General features: G+C 32.1%; 2 protein-coding genes, 1 long non-coding RNA gene and 2 pseudogenes across 3 annotated transcripts; 3 read left to right on the top strand and 2 right to left on the bottom strand.

Annotated features, from left to right (window-relative positions):
- Positions 1–1,808: 1,808 nt before the first annotated feature.
- Positions 1,809–3,564, top strand: LOC125583625. Its single transcript, XM_048750898.1, has 2 exons — positions 1,809–3,061; positions 3,150–3,564. The coding sequence occupies exon 1, from the start codon at positions 2,703–2,705 to the stop codon at positions 2,889–2,891; it is 189 nt and encodes a 62-aa protein (XP_048606855.1). The 5' UTR covers positions 1,809–2,702; the 3' UTR covers positions 2,892–3,061; positions 3,150–3,564.
- Positions 3,565–9,292: 5,728 nt separating this feature from the next.
- Positions 9,293–9,949, top strand: LOC125583624. Its single transcript, XM_048750897.1, has one exon. It carries the CDS (start codon positions 9,419–9,421, stop codon positions 9,599–9,601), a length of 183 nt encoding a protein of 60 aa, XP_048606854.1. The 5' UTR covers positions 9,293–9,418; the 3' UTR covers positions 9,602–9,949.
- A 3,542-nt stretch (positions 9,950–13,491) lies between these two features.
- Positions 13,492–15,434, bottom strand: LOC125583623. Its single transcript, XR_007320665.1, has 3 exons — positions 14,814–15,434; positions 14,081–14,685; positions 13,492–14,011 (listed from the first exon to the last, which is right to left on the bottom strand). It is a non-coding gene; the product is annotated as an uncharacterized LOC125583623 (long non-coding RNA).
- Positions 15,435–16,921: 1,487 nt separating this feature from the next.
- LOC111204105 lies at positions 16,922–17,735 on the top strand (annotated as a pseudogene).
- Positions 17,736–18,027: 292 nt separating this feature from the next.
- On the bottom strand, positions 18,028–19,528 carry LOC111203827 (annotated as a pseudogene).
- Positions 19,529–21,229: the final 1,701 nt, after the last annotated feature.

Here is a 21,229-nt window from a genome sequence, read left to right as displayed (position 1 = left end):
CAATGTTTTTCCTTCTGGATATTCTAATAATAACTTTCATGCATTTTTAGAAGAAAATGACAACGTATCATACTTGATAGTCCAACAGTGTTTTTAACTTTTATATGTTTTTGTGTCAATATTAGTAACCAAATAATTTATTTTTCAAATATTCATTTTTATAAGTGTGTAAAACTAAAATGCATTTCCTAAGTACTATAAAATGTTAGACTTCATCAATTTTCCCTCCATCAAAATTTCCTTATGTTGGCCTTTAAAGATAAAATTAGGCTTCGGTTGTTACCCGAACTGAATCTGCCGAATATAATTGAAAATATTGGTTTTAGGTTAGTGCGGTTAGAAGGTTTGGCTCAATTCGGCAACTTAAAAAAATGGCTTTCGGTTCAGTTCAGTAATTGGTTAGTTTGTTTTTTAAAGAATTTTTTACCAAACAATAGCAACTTTGATCAAAATTATGAACCAATCTAACCAAAATATGAACCGAAATAACCAAACTAACCGCAAAAATAAAAACTTTGGTAAAAATTTTGTAACCGAACTAATCACAATCCGAAACAAATTTTTTTGTCGATTCACTTCGATAAGATTTTGGTCGACCCGAAATAACCGTATTCCGAACTAACCGACCCGACCAAACCTACATACCTCGATAAAATGGTAGTAACAATTAGTTGCAAGAGTACTAACTAATATTATAACATTTCTGACTAATATTAAAACAACTTGTGAAATAATGTGTTCTTAGAGTATCATTTTCAGTAACTTATGACTCATTAATTTATTCAAATTTAAATTCATTAGATATTTAGCAAGGAAAATACTACTCCTTCTCTATTTTTTTAAATGATGTTACTGATTATTTAATTATTTAAAAGATTATTTTTAAATTATAATTAATGTATTTTAATTTTAAATTAAAATATAAGTTAAAATGCAAGAATATGAATGGCAGGATGATCGCACACATTATTAACAGGCCAAGGAGTACCGTAGTGGATATTCTAGACTTCTTCAGGAAATGTTGGTGCAGTCTCAACTAAAACATTGATCTTAACCTTGAATTCTTCATGATCTCTAAGTGTCCAGGAAAAGAAAATGTAATTATGTTCAATAGAGCAGAAACTTAGGTATAAAGGAGCGAGGATTAACAAACCAGGCTCTGCAATCTTAACAAATAAATGAGACAAAGTTAAACTTACTCATGCTGACCACACGTCTGAAGGAATCCTGCACAAGTTATTTCAGCAAAGAACAGCCCCAAATAATTAGATTTTCCATCCTGAAAATTCTAATGAGTAGTTCAGCAGTGCATCTTTAGCCTCAAGGTAGAGATTCATATAAGCAAACTTTTAAAGGAAGAAAGATATAGTTACACTTGATGTACCTCTGGAGCTCGGAAGCCTTTGGTTCCTGATTAGATGGAAGAAGAATTCAGCCTCCTTTGCTTGTCTCCTACACAAACGATTGCTCCGTGAAGTATAGTCCATGATAGATGCGTTGAATCCTCATGTTTCATAGTAATCAATTTGTAGAATGTTACAGCAATCTTTGGAAAGATTAAAAGTTTCTTGTGGAATGGTTATTTGTGTAAATGAGAAGATAGCATGTAAACGTTATCCCTGGCAAGAAAATGGAGACTTCCATTAAAGAAAATACAAACATACAATCGAATTAGGGGAAGTGGGGAGATAGAGCCATTAGATTTCGAACTAAAAAATGAATTAGACCATTTTGAAGATCTGTAGCCCATCAATTATGACCTTGTCTGATCCAAACTTGTAATCTCACCTGATGACGGAAAAAAAAAACAAAACAAAGCTCAATCAGATTTTGGGAATTCGAAAACGGCCAGATAAAAATGATCTTTCAGGCCTTAACAACATAGTATGACCTCAAATATAGAAGCAGCGTCTCCGGCCGATAAATCTTGTTATTATCAGAGATCTTCACAAGGAATCCCTAAATTTCATCACAACCAAAGGAAAAGATCTAGAAGGCTATGTAATCAGGTTAATAGAGATAAGAGAAGGAAGATACACCATTGAACGCTTACTCCCAACAATCTTTAGGCCTAAAGACTTTTAATGATCCTTCGACGGCGCACCGATAGCTTTTTCCGATATATCCAGAGATGGTTATTGTCGCTGGCGAAGATGTTGATGGTAGAGTAGGACTCGAGTAGAGAATCCACATACAGAGGACTTGGAAGATAAAAGGATCTTCTTCTTCGCCGGTGAGGACGAGATGGATATGAAAGAGAAGAGGCGATCATGGCGTAAGCTTTGGAGGAGAGGAGATTGTGATTCCGTAAGGCCTTGAGCCTTTTTATGGCCTATAAGAAAGAAAATCATTTTGTATCGTTACGGTAAATGGAATCGGTATCGTCTTGAGAAGGAATCTGAATGGACTTTTTAGGAAATTTATTGCCGAGAATGATACACACACTCGTGTTGCTTTATTTCAGTGACATAATGAAAAAGAAAGATTTCATTGCGACTAAGCTGAGGTGGCATATTTTGTTGTTTTCATTGGCTGATTTTTTCAGCTGACGTGGACACGCTTAGAGGGTTTGATATCCTGTTTTTAATATTGTTAGATAGATCTAAGAAATTAAAAAATTATTCATTCATTTAATTAATATACAAATACTAATTAGTATTTGTCTCAACGATTCCACATACGTTTCTCTTTAAACTCCAATCATGTCTCTCTTCACGTCTTTCTTAAGTTGCTTTGTTCCAAAATCCAGCTCAAGGATTAGTTCAATCAATGGTAGTATCCCGAAAGGCTTGTCGTTGGAGAAGCCAAAAAGCAAATCTGAATCTCTTAGAGCTCCAATCATTGTATCTTATTTCCCTGTGCCCGTGGCTTCAATGCTTTCGCGTTTGTAAGAAGTGTGGGAAGGTCATTGGCATATTTGTTGTCATCAGTACCGGCCCTGGGTAGAAGCGGGAGAAGCATAGGCTTCCGGCCCGGTTTATAATAAGTAAAATTTCGGCCGTGTTGAGCATAAAAGTTTCAGTAGCGGAGTTGGTAAACTTTGAAATTCTGCTTATCAAAGGTGAGAGGTTCGAAGCCCTTTAGATAATAATTAGTTTATGTGTGTTTTATTTTTAATTAACAGGCCCATAATTATGATTTGCTTGCAGCCCACATTTTCTACGGACCGGTACTGGTTGTCATGTGAGACTTTTTGTTTTATTCCTTTTGTTTGGTTATTTGCAAATTGTAATGGACCACCTACCTAGGTTTGATAACATCATATTTAGGTCTGGCAACAAAATTATATGCTTTGTATTCAATCCAAATAAAAATTAATAACGTTTACATATTTTGTATAATTTAATCAATCTTAGGAGGATCAAGAGTGTGAATCCAGAGATAAGTTTTCTAGAGGGGACTTTTAGAATGGTCCTGGGCATGAATAGTTCTTAAGATATACAGCAGTATTATGTTAGTAGGATAAGAATTGCGCCTTGCACATAATAAATTTATATAAAAATTATTTAAAAAATATTATACGGAAAAATAAATTTATATTCTTGATTGAATTAATATTTTGGTCTTTAAACAATTTTTTTAAACTTTTTGTTAATTACATAATTTGTTTATTGATGAGCTGATCCCATTAAAAAAAAATTAGGTAAAAAAATCACTTACCGCATAAGAACCTAACGTTTAGGTCGAAAAATCTCGGGTAATGAAACTATGTCAGCTCAGTATTATATCATGATTTTGTAATTTAAAAATTAATTATGGTTATGAGAAGTTTACGTTCACATTGTCAATCCTATATATCTTCAATATTTTTCTCTTTTTTATTTTGGTTATTGTTCGATATATATATTGATTTTGAAGTTTATTCTCATTTCGTTTGTTTGTTTTTACCTGGGATTTACAAAATGCCTATGATTTAAAATAATTAAAGTGATACATACTTAAGTTAAAATCTGCACTTTTTGCAGAATAAATATTTTATATTTATTATTTATTTTATGTTTTTCTGCATATTAATAAGTATATATATTAAATAACTAAGAAATCAGTTACTATTATGTAATAAATTGGCGTGTGCATATAAATCAAACCATCACTCTTGTTTATTCGCAATCATTTTAGGGTAAATAAATCAAAACAATCAATCTTATCTATTATATATGATATATAATTAAATTTAAATGATATTAACATATATATAGTACACTTTTAATATGATTATTTATTAAATAAATTTCCTACTCATATGATTTTATGATTATTTTCATATTTGTGTAACAAAAGTTTACACCAACGAATTTGTTTTTAATGTGGGATAATTTAAATAATTTATAATCATTTAAAAAACAATGAAGATTTCAAAATTAAAATATTAACTTTTCAATATATGTTCAATGCAAATATCAAAATATAAGTATACATTTTCATACGATATATTGTTTAATTTAAACGATATGAAATATATATATATATATATATATATATATATATATGTATATATATATATATTAATATAAAAACCTATTAAAATAAAATTATTTCTTCATATGGTCTTATAATCATTGTATATTAATATAGAAAAAAAATTTAAACCTTGATAATAAAAGTTTATGTGAGACTTTTAACAGTTTTAGTAATTTATACTCGTTTTGAAAAATTTAAAATACAACATATACAAAAAAATCTCGATTTTTATTATATGATTAATGTAATTATGCAATTATTTTAATACTAAAGAAATAAAAAAAATGATAAAAAGTATACAAATTGTTATCAAATCTTTATTGTTTAAAATCATTAATTTCTATATATACGTTTTAATCACATTAGGTAATTTCGTAGGTTTTATTTAAGGAAAGCCTGCGAAACAATAAAGATTTGATATATGCGACCAACTATAGCCTGCGAAATATTATTTTGCTAGAGATTATAATTTTTAGACTATAGTTTATTTAAAGTGCCCTAAAATTCTTTGAAATATGATTTTGAAGACATACACAAATGCCACATAGGATGAAATCTTTTTAACTTTTACAAAATTCAGGTTATAACTTTTTAAAGGATATTCAATTAATATATAGGAGATTATGAATGAATTCACCATAAACCAATTATTTATACGTTAATGCTAATGGTGAACCCGTAATATTATTAATTCCACAAAAAGTAATATTAATTGTTCTGTGTGGAATCATGTATGCTGGGCAATTACTTAGTTTTTACTTTTTATACGATTTAATGTAAACATATTCTTCTATAAAATATAAGAATAGAAAATTAGAAAAAAAATGTAAATATTTATAGATGGGCGGTGATTTTTTTCCAAAAGAACATCTGATTCAAAAACAACAAGATAACTTTGAATTTACGAGATAAACAAAAAATATTATTTTAATCCTGAAAAATAATAAAAAGATTGCAGTCTTCGTCATTTTCGCCATCAAAAATCAAATAATCACCATAAGTTGAGAAAAAATGTGTAAGGAGTTACCTCTTGTAACATACACCTACAATGAAACATAAAAGAAAAACAAATCAATTTGACACAGACGATCAAGTTGGAAACTAAAACGATGACAAATACAAAGCCATACAACAGCCGAGACCAAAGACCCAACGACAACCTAGACAACAATATCTTACTATGACACTTTATCAAAAGATTTTTACAGTTTGAAAATACTCTTATCCATGTTATAAAGCTCGTTTAGATATCAATCAATACTATTAAAAGAAAATTTTTTTAAAAAATCTACCTATGAAAATTGTTTGGACTTTTTCATTTTTTAATTCAACGTATAATATAAAACCAAATATCATAACATGCATTTATTATATCAACAAATAACATTTAATTTAAACTCTTGACTTTTGAAAATTTGATTTAAAATATATATTAGATGTTTCATATATTAGTTTAGTTATAACAACATCCTTTAATATTTTTACATTATATCAAAGGAGATAAAATGTTTCGAAACATAGAGTTTATGTTTGGATCTGCGGGTATGGGTTCTTCGGATCCTAAACGTTTGACATAACTAAATATTTTAAAATCTATAGTTTAAGTTAGGGTCGGTTCTTTTTGGTTCCAAATTGGTCCGGACTCATAATTCAAATATCTGTAAAATAAATTTAATTTTTGAATACATAGCAGGTTCAGATTGGTTTGGGTATTAGAATCTAAAAAAAACGAAGTACCCAAAACACAAAAAAAGACTTAAACACACAAAAATACCCAAAATCTAAACAAATACCTGAAAATATTCATACACTCAAAAGATCCAAAATTTTACCCATAAACCTAATCCGGATCACCGAAACACCCAAAATTTTACCAACCCAAAATATATTTTTCTAAGATTGAAATTTTACCCATAACCCCAAACTATAACCGAAAACCTGAACCAGAAACTTAAAAATATCTGTAATACCGAAAACATATATGAAATACCCAAACATACCTAATATACACAAATCATTCCAGGCACTTTGGGTACCCGATCGAGTCTCGGATAGGACCCAAACTGGAATAGAGATTCGCGGTCCAAAAAGATATTGAATATGTACTTTGTCCATGACTCAGACCCGAACTGCACCTATATTTTCGGGTTGGTTTCAGATTTATTTTTTCAGATCCGACAAACTGTCGAATCGTATGAAAAAGTTATATAAAAATATACAGATAAAATCTGAAATAATAATGTATAACAATCTCAAAACATTAATTCATATAAAACATTTTTATAATCTAAAAAACTGCATTTTTAAGCGCGTGTCAAAATCTAATTTCTTATTAAATTATCATAAAATTGAATGCAACTCTAGACATAAAAAACATATTTATATGAAAATCAAATGACCTATAACTTATTAAACAAATTTAAGATAATTCCAACTAATTGAAAAAAAATACTTAAGCAAATAATAAATTAAATAAACATAATATTTGAAATATATCTAAATATATTCTATGGATAACTTAGAGACACTGAGACGCCATTCGCCATACGATCACACCCCGTATGGTTAGTTTATAATTCAGTGAAGAGAGGAACATATTGATCCTCTTCCTCTTTTCTACAGATTCAATTCATCGTCATATAGATTTCTTATCCTTTGGAGCTTGGGCAACAAACATCAAGTTAAGATCATTATCTATGCCTTTTACACATCCGACACGCCAATCTTCCACTGTATTGTCATTAATTACTATCATCAAAGATCACATCATCAATTTTATCTGATTTTTTTTTTCAGTTTCTTAGATAGCTTTGCATCACATACACTAAGTTATTTGCGTTATTCTTAAGTTCACCCCTAGGATTTCAACCAATAGGATTTCAACCAATAGGATTTCATTATTTCAAATTCGATATCTTTTAAAAAATAAAAAAAAAAACAAAATGTTGTCAAGTTATATTATGTTTTTTTTTAAAGTAAAAAATGTTAGTAGTTACAATAAAAAAAAATTTTAAATAATATATTTTTAATGTCGTCAGCAAAACACTAAACCCTAAATCCTAAACCCTAAATTTTTGGGTAAACCCTAAACCCTTGGATAAATCATAAACTCTAAATAAAAAACATTATACATTAAAACCCTAAACCCTAAATACTAAACACTTGAGTGTTTTAGTATTTAGTGATTTTGATTCAGAGTTTAGGATTTATCCAAAGATTTAGGGTTTACTCTAGGGTTTAGGGATTAGGATTTAGGATTTAGGGATTAGGATTTAGAGTTTAGTGTTTTGTTGACGACGTTAAAAAAAAATTTTTAATTCTTTTTTCTGTAATTATTATTTTTTTTTTACTTTTTTTTAAAACATAATATAAATTGACAATTTTCTTTTTTTTTTTAAATATCAAATTTGAAATAATGAAATCCTATTGGTTGGTAAGATACCGTAAAACTCTGGTTATGGTAGTAGTCGTTTTAACTGTAAATACACATATTACAAACGGTCAATTTCATATTTGGAAAATAAATAACCATCTGATTCTTATAGTTTCCTTAAGTTTCATGTTTTTTTGGTATGATCTTAAGTTTCATGTTACCGTTATATTAAAATCTTTTATCGTTAAAAAAAAAAAAAAAAAAAATCTTTTATCGTTTTTGTTCTTGGCACTAATATAAAATTTCAGATATAAAAATAAATCTTTTTTTCTTGTTTCTGCCTTTACCTTTCTCTTCCTCTGTTTCCTTACATTCTTGTGAGTTGTGTCTATACAAACAATCAGATAAGTTGTTGTGAATTGTGTGTTTGCAGGAGATGAGCATCTTTGTGCATCTCTGTAGCCCGACGGAGTCGCTGTAGATTTTCAAAGCACGAGCTAATTACAAACAGGACCATTCAAGAAGAAGAACGTGTATACATACACTAATTTCAAGTGAAAATGTCGTCTAAATCACCAATTTTTAAATTTAGTTGAAAAATGCATAAACTTTCTCGTTGACAATTCAAAGACTCAACTTATTTTGACAAACCGTTTTAACTTTAAACATATTTTGACTAAACCATTTTAAGACGCCATTAAAATGGTTAATAGATTGAGTTAACAGTGTTAATCTTTGTCAAATTTCTACTACGTTTTGAAATTAAAAAAAAAATGTTCCTCAAAGGTTTGAACCCATGACCAAAGCCTCAATCGAAGTAAAGCCCAACTACTAGACTACTTATAACTTTATTAACTAGTGTAGCTACAAATTATTATTATTATTATTATAAGCTCACCAACATCTGATTCTTCTCCATAAAAAGGAAAAATTGTCATGTCACTTTTGAAGGTATTGAGCCTGGAGACTCTTAACTACAGATTGATTTGAATTATTTAATATTTGGTATAGAAATATGATCTTTGTACAACAAGAAGTCATGATACAAAAAAAAAAAAAAATCAAACCAAGTTGGCTTAGGATCTGTTAGACTTGTGAGTCGTGACTAACATTTCTAGATACCAAAACACTTCAGGGAACTCCTAACTTACTAATGTATTCGATGTTCTGTTAAAGGAGACACTTTTTAATTGGACGACGAAAGTGGCAAGAGATTATTGATTCTTCTTGGCTCTGGAAGCTGTACATTTGAAGTTGTTTTGGCTTGTTTCAATAAAAACGTGACCGAATAGCGATATGAAGAAGATGGCCCCTAATTTTAATCTTAAAAAATTCTGTAAAATAAGGCTACAAAACATCATGATAATGGTCTGAATAGTTGGTCCATTTTTGCCATATATTTTAACTATTAAGAGTCAAACGTAATGCATGAATTGTCAAAGATATAATAAAAAAAGGGCAAAGCTTGGCGAGAAAGATAAAGAGGTCACTTCCAAGAAACTTGTCCAAGAATATTCAACCCTGATTTTGTCTTATAAATACATATCATGAAACTAAATCTAAACATCATAAAAAACTCTAAACATGTCTCCCTTGGCGTCTTTCTTTGGTTGCTTCGTTCCAAAATCCAGGGCAAAGATTAGCTCAACCAATGATAGTAACTCGAAAGTCTTGTCCTTGGAGAAACCAAAAATCAAATCAAAATCTCCGAGAGCTCCAGTCATCGTGTCTTATTTTCCCGCAGGTTCGAATCTTTCGCGTTTGTAAGAGAAGATATAAGATATGCGGGGACGTATCTAAACAATTCACCAATCATGTAATAATGTCAAACGTGGTGCGTATTTAAATGAAAACCGCACTCCACAGCAAAACAACAAAACGACAACAAAATATATATTATTTTGTCTACTTTTCACTACAAAAGCGGTGCGTATTTACCCGCATCAAACTAGGGGAGTTATGACAATCTAAGTGCGGTTTTATGTATACTAGATCCTTTCTCCGCGCTACGCGCGGATAATATATTTAAATTTGTTATATTTATTATTTTTATTTGTATGTGAATTTTTATATATTAAATTATATATAACTAATTTTTAATTTTTTTTTTATATTTTTAGTTTGAAGTAAGAATTTCTATTATATGTAACACAATTAACTAATAAAATATGAAGAATCCAGTCCGAGATTTTAGAGTTAAGTAAAAAAATATAATTATGTATAGAACATAAATTATCTTAGTTTAAAATATCGGAATCTCATCTCGAATAAATCTCGAAAAAGGTACTCCAATAACCTAATTTAAATAAAAATCATTTTTCAAAAAAAAAGCGTACTTAATAATATTTTTTTACGTGTAATAGTTGAAAACCGACAATTGAATGTCGATCTAGAATATAATTTTAATATATCTAATGGTAAAATATTAATTGTAATAATTTTTTTTTGGATTTTGTAATATTACATGAATTAGAAGTCTTTAAAATCTAAAATCTATTTTATTAACATAATATATTTTACCTATTTTTTATTTTTTATTCTTTAAAATCTAAAATCTATTTTTAATTCATTTATTATAGAGGAATTTCATAATAGAGATGGATTTATCTGCGATGTATTTTTCTATTTTTTCTCCTAAAAAGGAATATTCTTGATATATTCTTTTCTAAGTTTACAAATAATATTTTTTATTTTAGAAAGTTGAAAACCATCCCAATTTATTTTAGTATTTTATAAAATTATGATATTATTTATACTAAATATTTCCTTACAAAATATTATGTAAATAAAAAAATATAATTATATTTGTATAACTAATATATTTCATTAAAAAATATTTTCGGTTATAATTATTTAAGTAAAAAGTAATGATCATTTTGTAAAAACAAATAGAGGAGGTGACATGGCAAAATATAGTTTCTCATTGGCCGATTATTTTTGCCTACGTGGACACTCTATCTGAGGCTTACATCTTCCAGTTTTAATTAAAGTTTGTAATATTTAAAAGTTATTACTTTAGAAAAATGTCATTTAATATATAAATTTAATTAATTACACACTAATTTACATAATTAAAATTACACAGTAATTTACATAATTTAATTGGTCATACAATATTCAATAAGTATAAAGTTACATTGAAATATAAAACAATTTATATAGTGAAACAAAAAAAATACTTTTAAACCATTATATTGTAAAGCAAAGGGAATATTCAAATTATATTGAAACATTAGAATAGTTAGAATCAGAAAAGCTAAAATCTCAACGTAGATCATTTACGTTGGCCATGCCCTAGACCATCTCCAATGTATTCCTCTATTTTTTTCCCTAAAATTGAAGAATTTCATAATAGAGATTGATTTGTCTCCGGTGTATTTTCCTATTTTTTCTCCTAAAAAAGAATATTCTTGATATATTTTTTTCTAAGTTTACAAATAATATTTTTTATTTGTGAAAGTTAAAAACCAACCAAATTTATTTTAATTTTTTATAAAATTATGATATTATTTACACTAAATATTTCTTTACAAACTATTATGTAAATAAAAAATATAATTATATTTATATAAATAATATATTTCACTAAAAAAAATATTTGCAGTTATAATTGTTTAAGTAAAAAGTTAAAAGATCATTTTGTAAAAACAAATAGAGGAGGTGATATGGCAAAAATATAGTTTCTCATTGGCCGATTATTTTTGCCTACGTAGACACTCTATCTAAGGTTTATATCCTATTTTTATTTACTTTTTGTTTAAGTTTTAATTTTGATTATATACTAAAAATTCTGAGCTCTTTAGTCATTTAGACTTAAACGCTTCGCGCGGGATTTGGTATTTTGGCCAATATATATTTTAAGTTTGTTTCTAAATTCATCGGGTTGTTTCACAATATGTATTTTGTGAGTGGTGTAATTTCTAATTTGCAAGACGGATATTAACATATGCATATGGTATTGTTTATTTTTGATGTAGGATAGTTGTGTGAGTTTATTGTCTTCATACAAACTTCACAACCGTTAATACCTAAGTTTCGATTTATTTTCTTTGACAACACTTAAGTTGTAATCCGGTGTTGATTTGTTAAAGAACTTCAAATCGTTTGGTTTTATTCTAAGACCATGAGCTAAAATATCTTTTGCTCAATTTATGAAAACAAACTTCATCATCTGTAGTAGTAACATGTGTTATACCGGTTTTGGAAATTGTACCGATTGCTTGATGCCCTTCTAACAATTGGCCTATTTTGTTTTGTTTTGTCTATGGTTTTTTTACTATATTTATCTATGGTCTTTTGACCAACCACAGTCTTTCCTTTATATAACATTATTATATTATATCGTAAACCCAGATTTGAACCAAAAGAAAAAAATCATATACACATCCTTGTCATAGGAACCTTGTTTTTTTTAATGAAAATACATTTGTAAAATCGTCTTTAATACAATAGAATGTACCTAAATGATTCTTCATAAAAAACAAAGAAATAAGCACCCACATTTAAATCTTACATTGTTATTTTTATTAATCCAATGTATATTGGAGCAAAGAAAAGTGATCACACGTGTTATAAAAAAGTGTTAATAACTGACATTTCTGTTCTATACTGAAAGTAGACGTCAATAATCATATTCACAGCGGAAACAATTAAGTGTCGGTGAAGTAAAAACAATGTTCAGTCTCTTTGAGTTGATCAGTAATTACTTTTTGCGAATCAAGACTCCAAAATCATATTCCTGAAACAAAAGTCATAAAGTGAAACTTCGCTCCATTTCTATCTCCTCTTAGACCACCTCCATCCATTAAGACCCCTAATGGATACTTAAGATTAAATTAATGTTTAATTTTGTGATGTGAAAGCTTTAGAACTTCTGTTAATCTAAATAATTTTTTCATCTTCCATTGGTAGTACCTTGAGGTACTTAAAAAATATTTTTATTTTTATTTTCTTAATAGTTATATTTTTTGAAAAAAAAATGATACATAATTGTTTTTATTAAAAATGACATAAAAAGCATGGGAGAGAAACGATTGAGAAGATGGGCGTTCGACGGAAACAGACATCGACAGATCTTCGATGGAGAAAATGGAGAGATGGAGAGATCACCTTTTGGAGGATGAAGAGAAAAGCCCTGTTCGGCGCTTGAACGTTGCGGCAGCGACAGCGATCAAAAATACAGAAGAAATGGTGAAATTGTTTTGCTTGTGAAAGCCGCAACGATCACTATGACGTTAAGAAGCGGAGAAACCGAGAGAAATTGTGGAACGCCAGATAAAACAGCGTCAGACTCCGTAATTATTTGAGTCGCCAGCGGCAACTTCTGTTCCTATTCCACTCTCACCACCGTGATATTTTTTATTAATTTCTTTGTTCTCCGTGTTTTTTTCTGGTCGCTAGTCTCTACCGCTGCGTTTACGTAACGAACAGGGCTAAACATAAGAGATTTGGGAGAAAGACCGACCAAGGAGAGAGATACATTTAGTTGTGGTCCACTAGCAGCGCACCACGTAGAGATCCTTACCAAACCCAAAAATGCCAATTTAAGTAGCGCTCCTCTCTTTTCTTTTTATTTTTGATTTATTTTTCACCTATTTTTTCTAAGTCACTCCGCGTAAGTCACCCCAGTGGAGGTGGTCTTACTTACTAATGTTACATGAACGCTACACAAATGACTTTTATTACTATTCTTTTTTATATATGAAAATACAACATATGATTCTACATATCTATACCTCTGTATACTACACGACCTCCGCATAACGCTTAGTTTCATCATTTGAGCGACCATTATCAAACCAGTTACCAGAGCTAAGATCTTTTACTTGAGGCCGGTGAGGATCCGCAAACACTTCCTCCCTTTGGGGGCGGTTCGCATAGAATACCCACAGCACCAGACAAAGCAACACTCTAAGTCTCTAACAGAGATCATCCCCAGCCCCGCGTTCACAACCCTCAGATTACGCTCCAAGGGCGGACAGTAGTCCGATGTAATACTCTCAAACGTATCCCTCACAAAGTTGCAATCCCGAAAGCAAGCAGTGGCGGCGTGTAATGCTCCAACGCGTAGCTCTCGTTCACAGCCACCACCAGCTGCTTGTATATCTCAGGCGTCACTCTCCCCACCGTCGTGCAGACATCGGATTTTGTTACCTCGCATATGTAGCTCTCCCACACCTAAAATCATTAAGACATGCCTTGGACCTTTGGTGTTTAGTTTAATACATTACAAAGATAAGTATATACCGATGATGCGTTTCCTATTGACAGTTCCCAGGTGCTGCACTCGCGATCTTCCATGTTTGAGTCGAAGGAGCTGCAGAGAGGAGGCATTGGCGGTCTGGACTGGTTGTAGTAGAAGTTTTGGCCTGGAGATGGGTTTGTGTTCGCCAAGGCGTAGACGAAGGTGTTCACTACGGTGACGATGATGTTGATGACAACTTTGATTTGAGCAAGAGTTTGGTTTGTTGTTTGCTCGTCTACGCATGGGAGGATGCTTTTTAGTGTTGTCTCTGTGTGAGGGTCGTCTACTCATTCCTTCATGGCTACACATGTATCTGAAATTGCACTGCACTGCACCAAACCAAAACAACATTTAGTCAGTGTTCTAAAAACGGTGGGTAGAGAGCAGTAAAAATGTAAATCCAAGGACCACTACCGGCAACAAAGAAGAAACAGTCAGGTCTCTGATCTTCCGGAATCGCTCGGCCGCCTTTAGAAGTGTTGACTCTTTCAAACGCCTTCACGACTTTCTCCATCTGAGGTCATTTCTTATGAATTGATTCCCAAAATTTCTTCATTATGCTCAATAATGATGCCGGACGGCATCTCGTTATCTACAGTCTCAGATTCTGTTTAAACCAATTAAACAAAAATACAAATAATTTCAGATTCTTACTAATATAAACAAAGCTATGAATATCCAAATGACCAATCTTAGCAAACAAAACGACACAACCAGATCTAATAGTCGGTTTACCTTCATGAGTTCACCATTTAGCTCCATAGAAGCTCAATTTACAGGACACCATGCCACACCCTATGCCAAACAGGCAAACAACATATGAAACCAGTGAAAGGAGACTTTGTCCGCTTCTACCGGTTCTCAGCATCAGCCACAACTTCACATGTAAATCACCAACCCAATCCAAATCAACGAACAATAAAAACATATGAGGAATCATATGAAACGCTAACCTGCAGCCATAAATGTCACCAAGACTCCCACTTCTGATCAAGACAAATTTCCATCGCCAGAGCTTCATTAATTTTCAGATCCATGAATTGAAATAGGATTCTGATTTTGAATCGTCAAACGCAGGTGCAAAAAACGATGAATCTGTAACGGGAGCTTTTGGGATTGTTGGGAAGGAGATGAAACAACGCTATCGAATGGCGGAGATGGAAGACGGGTTCAACCCTAAAATCAAAACACCTCGTAGGCGAGTATCTGACGTGGCGAATTTCAGACACCCTATTGGCTGATTTAAAATGATGATGTGGACAATCTGGCTACTCCTCATATATACCTTTTAGTATTAGTTATATATATATATATATATATGTATGTCTTTCAGTATTATATATGTATATGTAGAATATTTGAATTGGATTTTTAAAATATCTGAATGGTTATTACTTTTAAAAATCTAATAAACATAAATCCTAAATAATTAAGATATTAAATTATATACAAAATTATATGCAGATTCATACTAATCAGAATCAAATTTTATATTTAACATTATTTTTAATATTTTCTGACAAAACTGACAAAATATTTTTCCAATAATCAAACATTATTTTGTATCGATTATTTTATAAAAACTGCACTTATTTCCACTTTAAGACATTTTTATTTTAAAATATATTTATTATGTTAATATATTATTTATATTGTTTTGATATATTTTATGTTCAATACTATTATTATTTTATTTATTAAATAATAATTCCATACCGCAAATATGTATTGTCACCAATCAAACAATATCCCGCACTATTTTTTACTTAAAACCGCACTTGTCCCGTCCCGCACTCTAATTCCGCACAAACCGCAATTGCACCGTCCCGTACTTTAGTTCCGCACCCCTTTTATTACTAATTCCGCCGTCGTCATTCGGGATAATATTTTATACATCATCTTACTCCGTGCAAAGCAAGTACATACCGACTTAGTACTCCCTTCGTTTCATAGTAGATGATGTTTTAGAAGATATTTTGTTTTTCAAAATAGATGATGTTTTGAAATTTTTATATTATCTTTAACTTTACTGAAAACTGTATGTAATCAATTAGATTTTGCAGTCATTTCTATAATTGGTTGAATGATTTTTTAAATATATTTTTAAAATTACTTTTTAAAGGAAATTAAATTTCTTAAAGGGTGAAAGAATAATATTTAAAAATTAATTAGCCAGAAAATAATACTGCAAGATTAAATAATTGGCGCCAATTATCATGCAGCCACCACGAAAGTGAAATCAGATTATTAACACAATTACAATAATTAATTAATCTGGACACTGTTGAATATACGGACGGTGAAGATTAATCGAGTGCAACAGAAAAGAGTACTCTTTTGTGTGTTACATAAACCTATAGAGTCAATGTTGTTCACCTTATTTTCCTTTGGAGAAAACGCACGCAGCCACCGATGCTATGATTCCATCGTGACAAACCGCATTATCGTTCTTGTAAACTTGGCTCCCTTTCCTAATCTCTGTATCAAAATGTTTGGTTATCAATGTAATATTTCACTGAAATACTGTAAATATCCAGTTATGGAAGTAGCATTTTAACTGTTATACATACTACGAATCAAATACTCAAACGGTCAACTTCTAATTTAGGAAACTAAATAACCATTTGATTCAGATAGTTTCCTTAAGTTTCATATTACCGTTTTATTTAAAATATCTTTATCGTTTTTGTTCTTGGCACTGATATTAAAACTTCATATAAAAATTCAGTACTTCCTCTGTTTCCTTCATTCACACAGAGAAAAAAAGAGCGTGAAGAGGAGACGAAACTTTGACAAAGAGATGATGGAGTTGGATAATCAGCAGCAACCCAACCCAATGAAGGTGATGACCGACGAGCAGCTTGAAACTCTGAGGAAACAGATTGCTATCTACGCCACCATTTGTGAACGTCTCGTTGAGATGCACAAAACCCTCACTTCTCAACAAGATCTTGCAGGAGGTTCTCTTCCTTATTCTTGGCGTAGTTACCGGTTTAAATCTGAAATTCAAGAATCGGTTTAGCTTAGGTTCTTGTAGAACTCCAGAACCGGTTTAGCTTAGGTTTTTTGAGTTTCTGCTTGACCCTTGTACTTAAGCAACTCTCTTTTCATTTGTCTCTTTGGTCTGGTGTTGACAAAGGAGGGAGAATGGTAAGTCTATATGCAGACCCAAGTATTGGTCACAAGATGACAGCTAGGCAGAGGTGGACTCCGACGCCAATGCAGCTTCAGATTCTGGAGCGTTTATTCGATCAAGACACAGGAACACCGAGCAAGCAAAAGATCAAAGACCTAACCGAAGAGCTTAGCCAACACGGTCAGATTGCTGAACAAAACATCTGCAATTGGTTCCAGAACCGGCGTGCTCGTTCCAAGAGGAAGCAGCATTGTGGTGTTGGTTCTTCTAACAACAAAAATGGTGAGGGTGAGGTAGAGACTGAAACTGAGACATTGAATGAGAAGAGAAAGAGACCAGAGTCTTTTTGTTGTTCTTCCTGATGGAAATAACAACAATGTCATTGGGACAACAACTACCACTAGTCCTAGGCCTGAAGATCTTTGCTTCCAGAGCCCTGAGATGAGCTCAGATCTTCACTTGCTAGGAGTCCAATCAAACCCAAGTAAGTTTTAAAAAAAAAATGAATGGTCAAGAAAGCTTGTGAGTTGTGTCTGTGCAACAATCAATGAAGTTGTTGTGATTTGTGTGTTTGCAGGGGATGAGCATCTTGTTGAAAGCTACAACCTTTATGATCATGTTGAAGATTATGACATGTCAGGCTGATTAATGCAAGCTGAAGAAACTTCCATTTTTCAGAGATTAAGGAAACAGATTTCATAGTCAGCCTTGAGCAGTTTTAGACTTTATTTTATTTTATAAGGTTTTTAATAGTCTTTTTTTCATGGAATGTTGAATTCTTAGAGCTTTTAATGCATGCTTTGATATTGTTAATTATAATACTATTAACAATAATAATAATAATAATAATAATAATAATAATAATAATAACTGATTTAGTTTAGTTGAAAACATGCAATGCAAACCTAGCAAAGCTTTGTAATACCCCTTCTCAATTTCTTCATCACTCACATTGTGCAAGAGCAAAGTCTCTATAACCAAATCCTCCTGATTAATTTCAGACCCTATCTTCCTTTTCTTCTTCATATGTTCAATCTCCAAACACAACTCACTTCCACTAATTTTGTCACAAGGATGTTGTATCGCATTGATCCTTAACTTGGCCGCCTTAATCTTTTCTCTTCTTCTTTCAACCGAAGCACAACCTTTTATGTAAGAAGGAGGCAAATCATCAAGCCCTACATCTTTCTCCAACACTTCCTTGAGTGTAAGCCTTTGACTCATCTTAGACCTGCCCTTCCACCAATCTTCACTAGAAACCATCTCAAAACCTGATCTTCTTACACCTCCATCATCATCATAACTATACTTAACTTTTTTGTTTAAGCAGTCCCTCACTATCTCCTTTAAACAAACTCCATCGCTTCTAACCGATTCATCTCTTCTCTTTCTCATGGACTTTTCTTCCATTAAACCAAACAAAACCCCTGAATGTCTCACAACATTCTTCACAGTAACATCTCTCGCCCAAGGCAAACCAACCTCTCTAGCAACCTTCACTAGCTTCTCCGACAACTCTTTATACCATGTCTTACAAGTAACCAACGAAACTTTACAATCTTTAGCCAAATCCGCAACCTTTAACTTCACCACCGTTCACCCCACAAACAAAAGCCAAAACCGCCACAACCAAAGGCATTGGTCTCCTCCCAGTAGACAAGAACCCCTTCAACGAACAGTTCATCAGAAACACTCCTTGCGTCATTACCCTCTCCTTCTTCTTAACATCAACACCTCTCAACCTCGATGAATCATTCACTGTCTTCACGAACAAACCCACAAGATCATACTCTTCCAACTCAAACCCTAAATACTCCACAACACGCTTAACCATACTCCCTAACTGATGCAAATCAATTCCAACTTCCTCACTAATCTCTCCCATAGACAAAACACCTTTCCCTTCTCTTCTTACAACAACGTAACAACACGCACTGATCAAAACCAAGAACTACTCACCTTATGGTCCTTATCCGAACTCACCATCAGTGATTTTGTTAATCATACGTTTAATCTCTTCGTCTTTGTAACTTAGATGGAACCTCTGTGTTACGTTCTCAATCAGACTGTTGGCGTCGAAGATTTTCTTATCTTTGTAAGCGAGAACAGAGCCTGTACCTGTGGTGCCTACTCATATATACGTACCTTGAGGTCCACGTATGCCGCCGAGTTGTGCCTCGTAGTTGCCGTACTCTTGTAATGTCCCGCATCCACAGCAATACGAGTTTCCTGTGTCTTCTTCCCGTTGAAAGTTGCTGCAGTTGCATTTATTGCATCGTATGGTTGAGGCGACGACGGAGAAACGCGACGGCGATTAGACAAGAACCGGGAGAGATCTATGTAACGAAAAAAAAATAGATTAGGTTGTATACTTTTTAGGAAACTCCAAAAACGGCAAGGCGTTAAATATAAGCAAGTAAAAACGGCAGGCTGTTTAGTTTTTCTGTAGGGCAGATTTATAATGCACTCATTAGGGCGTTTTTGATTCGGTTCCATTCGGTGTTTACGGTTTTCCGGTTGTAAAAATAGAGAAAACATTTGGTTATTTATAAAATTTGGTTCAGTTTCGGTTAAATTATTTTGCTTTTCAGTTCGTCTCAGATAACAATTTTTATGAACCCACTAATATCCATATTTTCCGAAGAGAAAAAACAATGAGAATATCGAAGTTGTAGAAAAATAAAACAAGAATAATTAGGTATGAAGGAAAAAGAAAATACAAAGATAAAGTTGAGTATCTTTCACCCTTTGATCTGCAAGCTTCTCATCTGTGATTCTACATTACGTGCATTATTCTGTGTACTTACTACATTCATCCATTGATGTTCCAAGCACTGTTGAGCAGTAGGTCGTTTCTAACTCTGCAAACTCTTTTGCTTCTGGAAGCTTGTCCTTATCAACCAGTAACCAATCCATTGGCCAATACTTCAACCTCCTGATTCTGTCAAAATAATATTTTGACTCGCTCCTCTAATAGCAATCTGCTCAGACAAGAACGTAAAAAACACAAGCAATAGAGACAAAACATAAAGCAAAACAATAACATAGCTTTCGAGGCATTTTCCCTAGTAGTTCCGTCATAAGAGCAAGATGGTCCTAACTCCTAACTCCTAAGTCCAAAAAACATTACATCAAGAAGAAGAAGAAGAACTCTTGGGCTTAGATATAGATCTTCACCTCGTCTTCTCCATAACCATTCCCCTCCTTAGGAGCAAACAACATATCCTGATATCCCCTGTGACAAATTAGTAAACTTTGGAAACACATGCTCTCTGGAACATTGACTTTACCGACGAGAACAACAGTAAGAAAAAAAAAAACATCTTCGATTCAACAATCTAACCTCTCCTCCATGAAAATAGAATCTGGTAGGTTAGCTAAGGAACGAACTCTGTATTGCTTTGCTTACTCTAGCTATCTAAATTCTAATACCACACCTTTCACAAGTTCTTCGAACAATCAAAATAAGCTTTAGAGCTGATTGAAACAAGCAAACCGAATCTTGGTTTCCACTTTCATCCACAGATACAATCTCTACATTACTCCTAATGATGGCTGCAAAGCTTTGAAGTTTGAACTTTGGAGCTCAATGAAACAGTAGCAATAAGATGGTGAAAGCTTTTAAATTTGGGCTATTACTTGGGCTCACTAATGGAAAAAGAAAACTCGTACTCGATCTATTCTATAATAACAGCATGGCAGTTGCATCGATCGTTATGTGACGCCATGTATTTATATCGACATTAACGTTTCACGACTCAAAAGTCAACACAAGTTTGCGCGCGGACAATGACATGAAGCTTGCGTTACGAACATGGGTACATATAGTACACGTAACAAGCATGAGGTCATGACTTTGACTCGTTTATGGCTTTGCATGTTCAACTCTTTGAAGTCTTTTTTTTTTTTCAACTCAACCCTTTGAAGTCTCAAACTGCGTTTTATGGGCATTTATGTTTTGTCAGCCTTTGGTACATCAACAGAGTCCAAAAGGACCAGCCACCCGATTCCTCTT

This window comes from Brassica napus, chromosome C3, assembly GCF_020379485.1.
Source record: "Brassica napus cultivar Da-Ae chromosome C3, Da-Ae, whole genome shotgun sequence".
In the NCBI taxonomy this organism is placed as follows: Eukaryota; Viridiplantae; Streptophyta; class Magnoliopsida; order Brassicales; family Brassicaceae; genus Brassica; species Brassica napus.
Note: the sequence above shows the minus strand (reverse complement) of the source record. Positions and strands in the feature narration are given on the sequence as shown.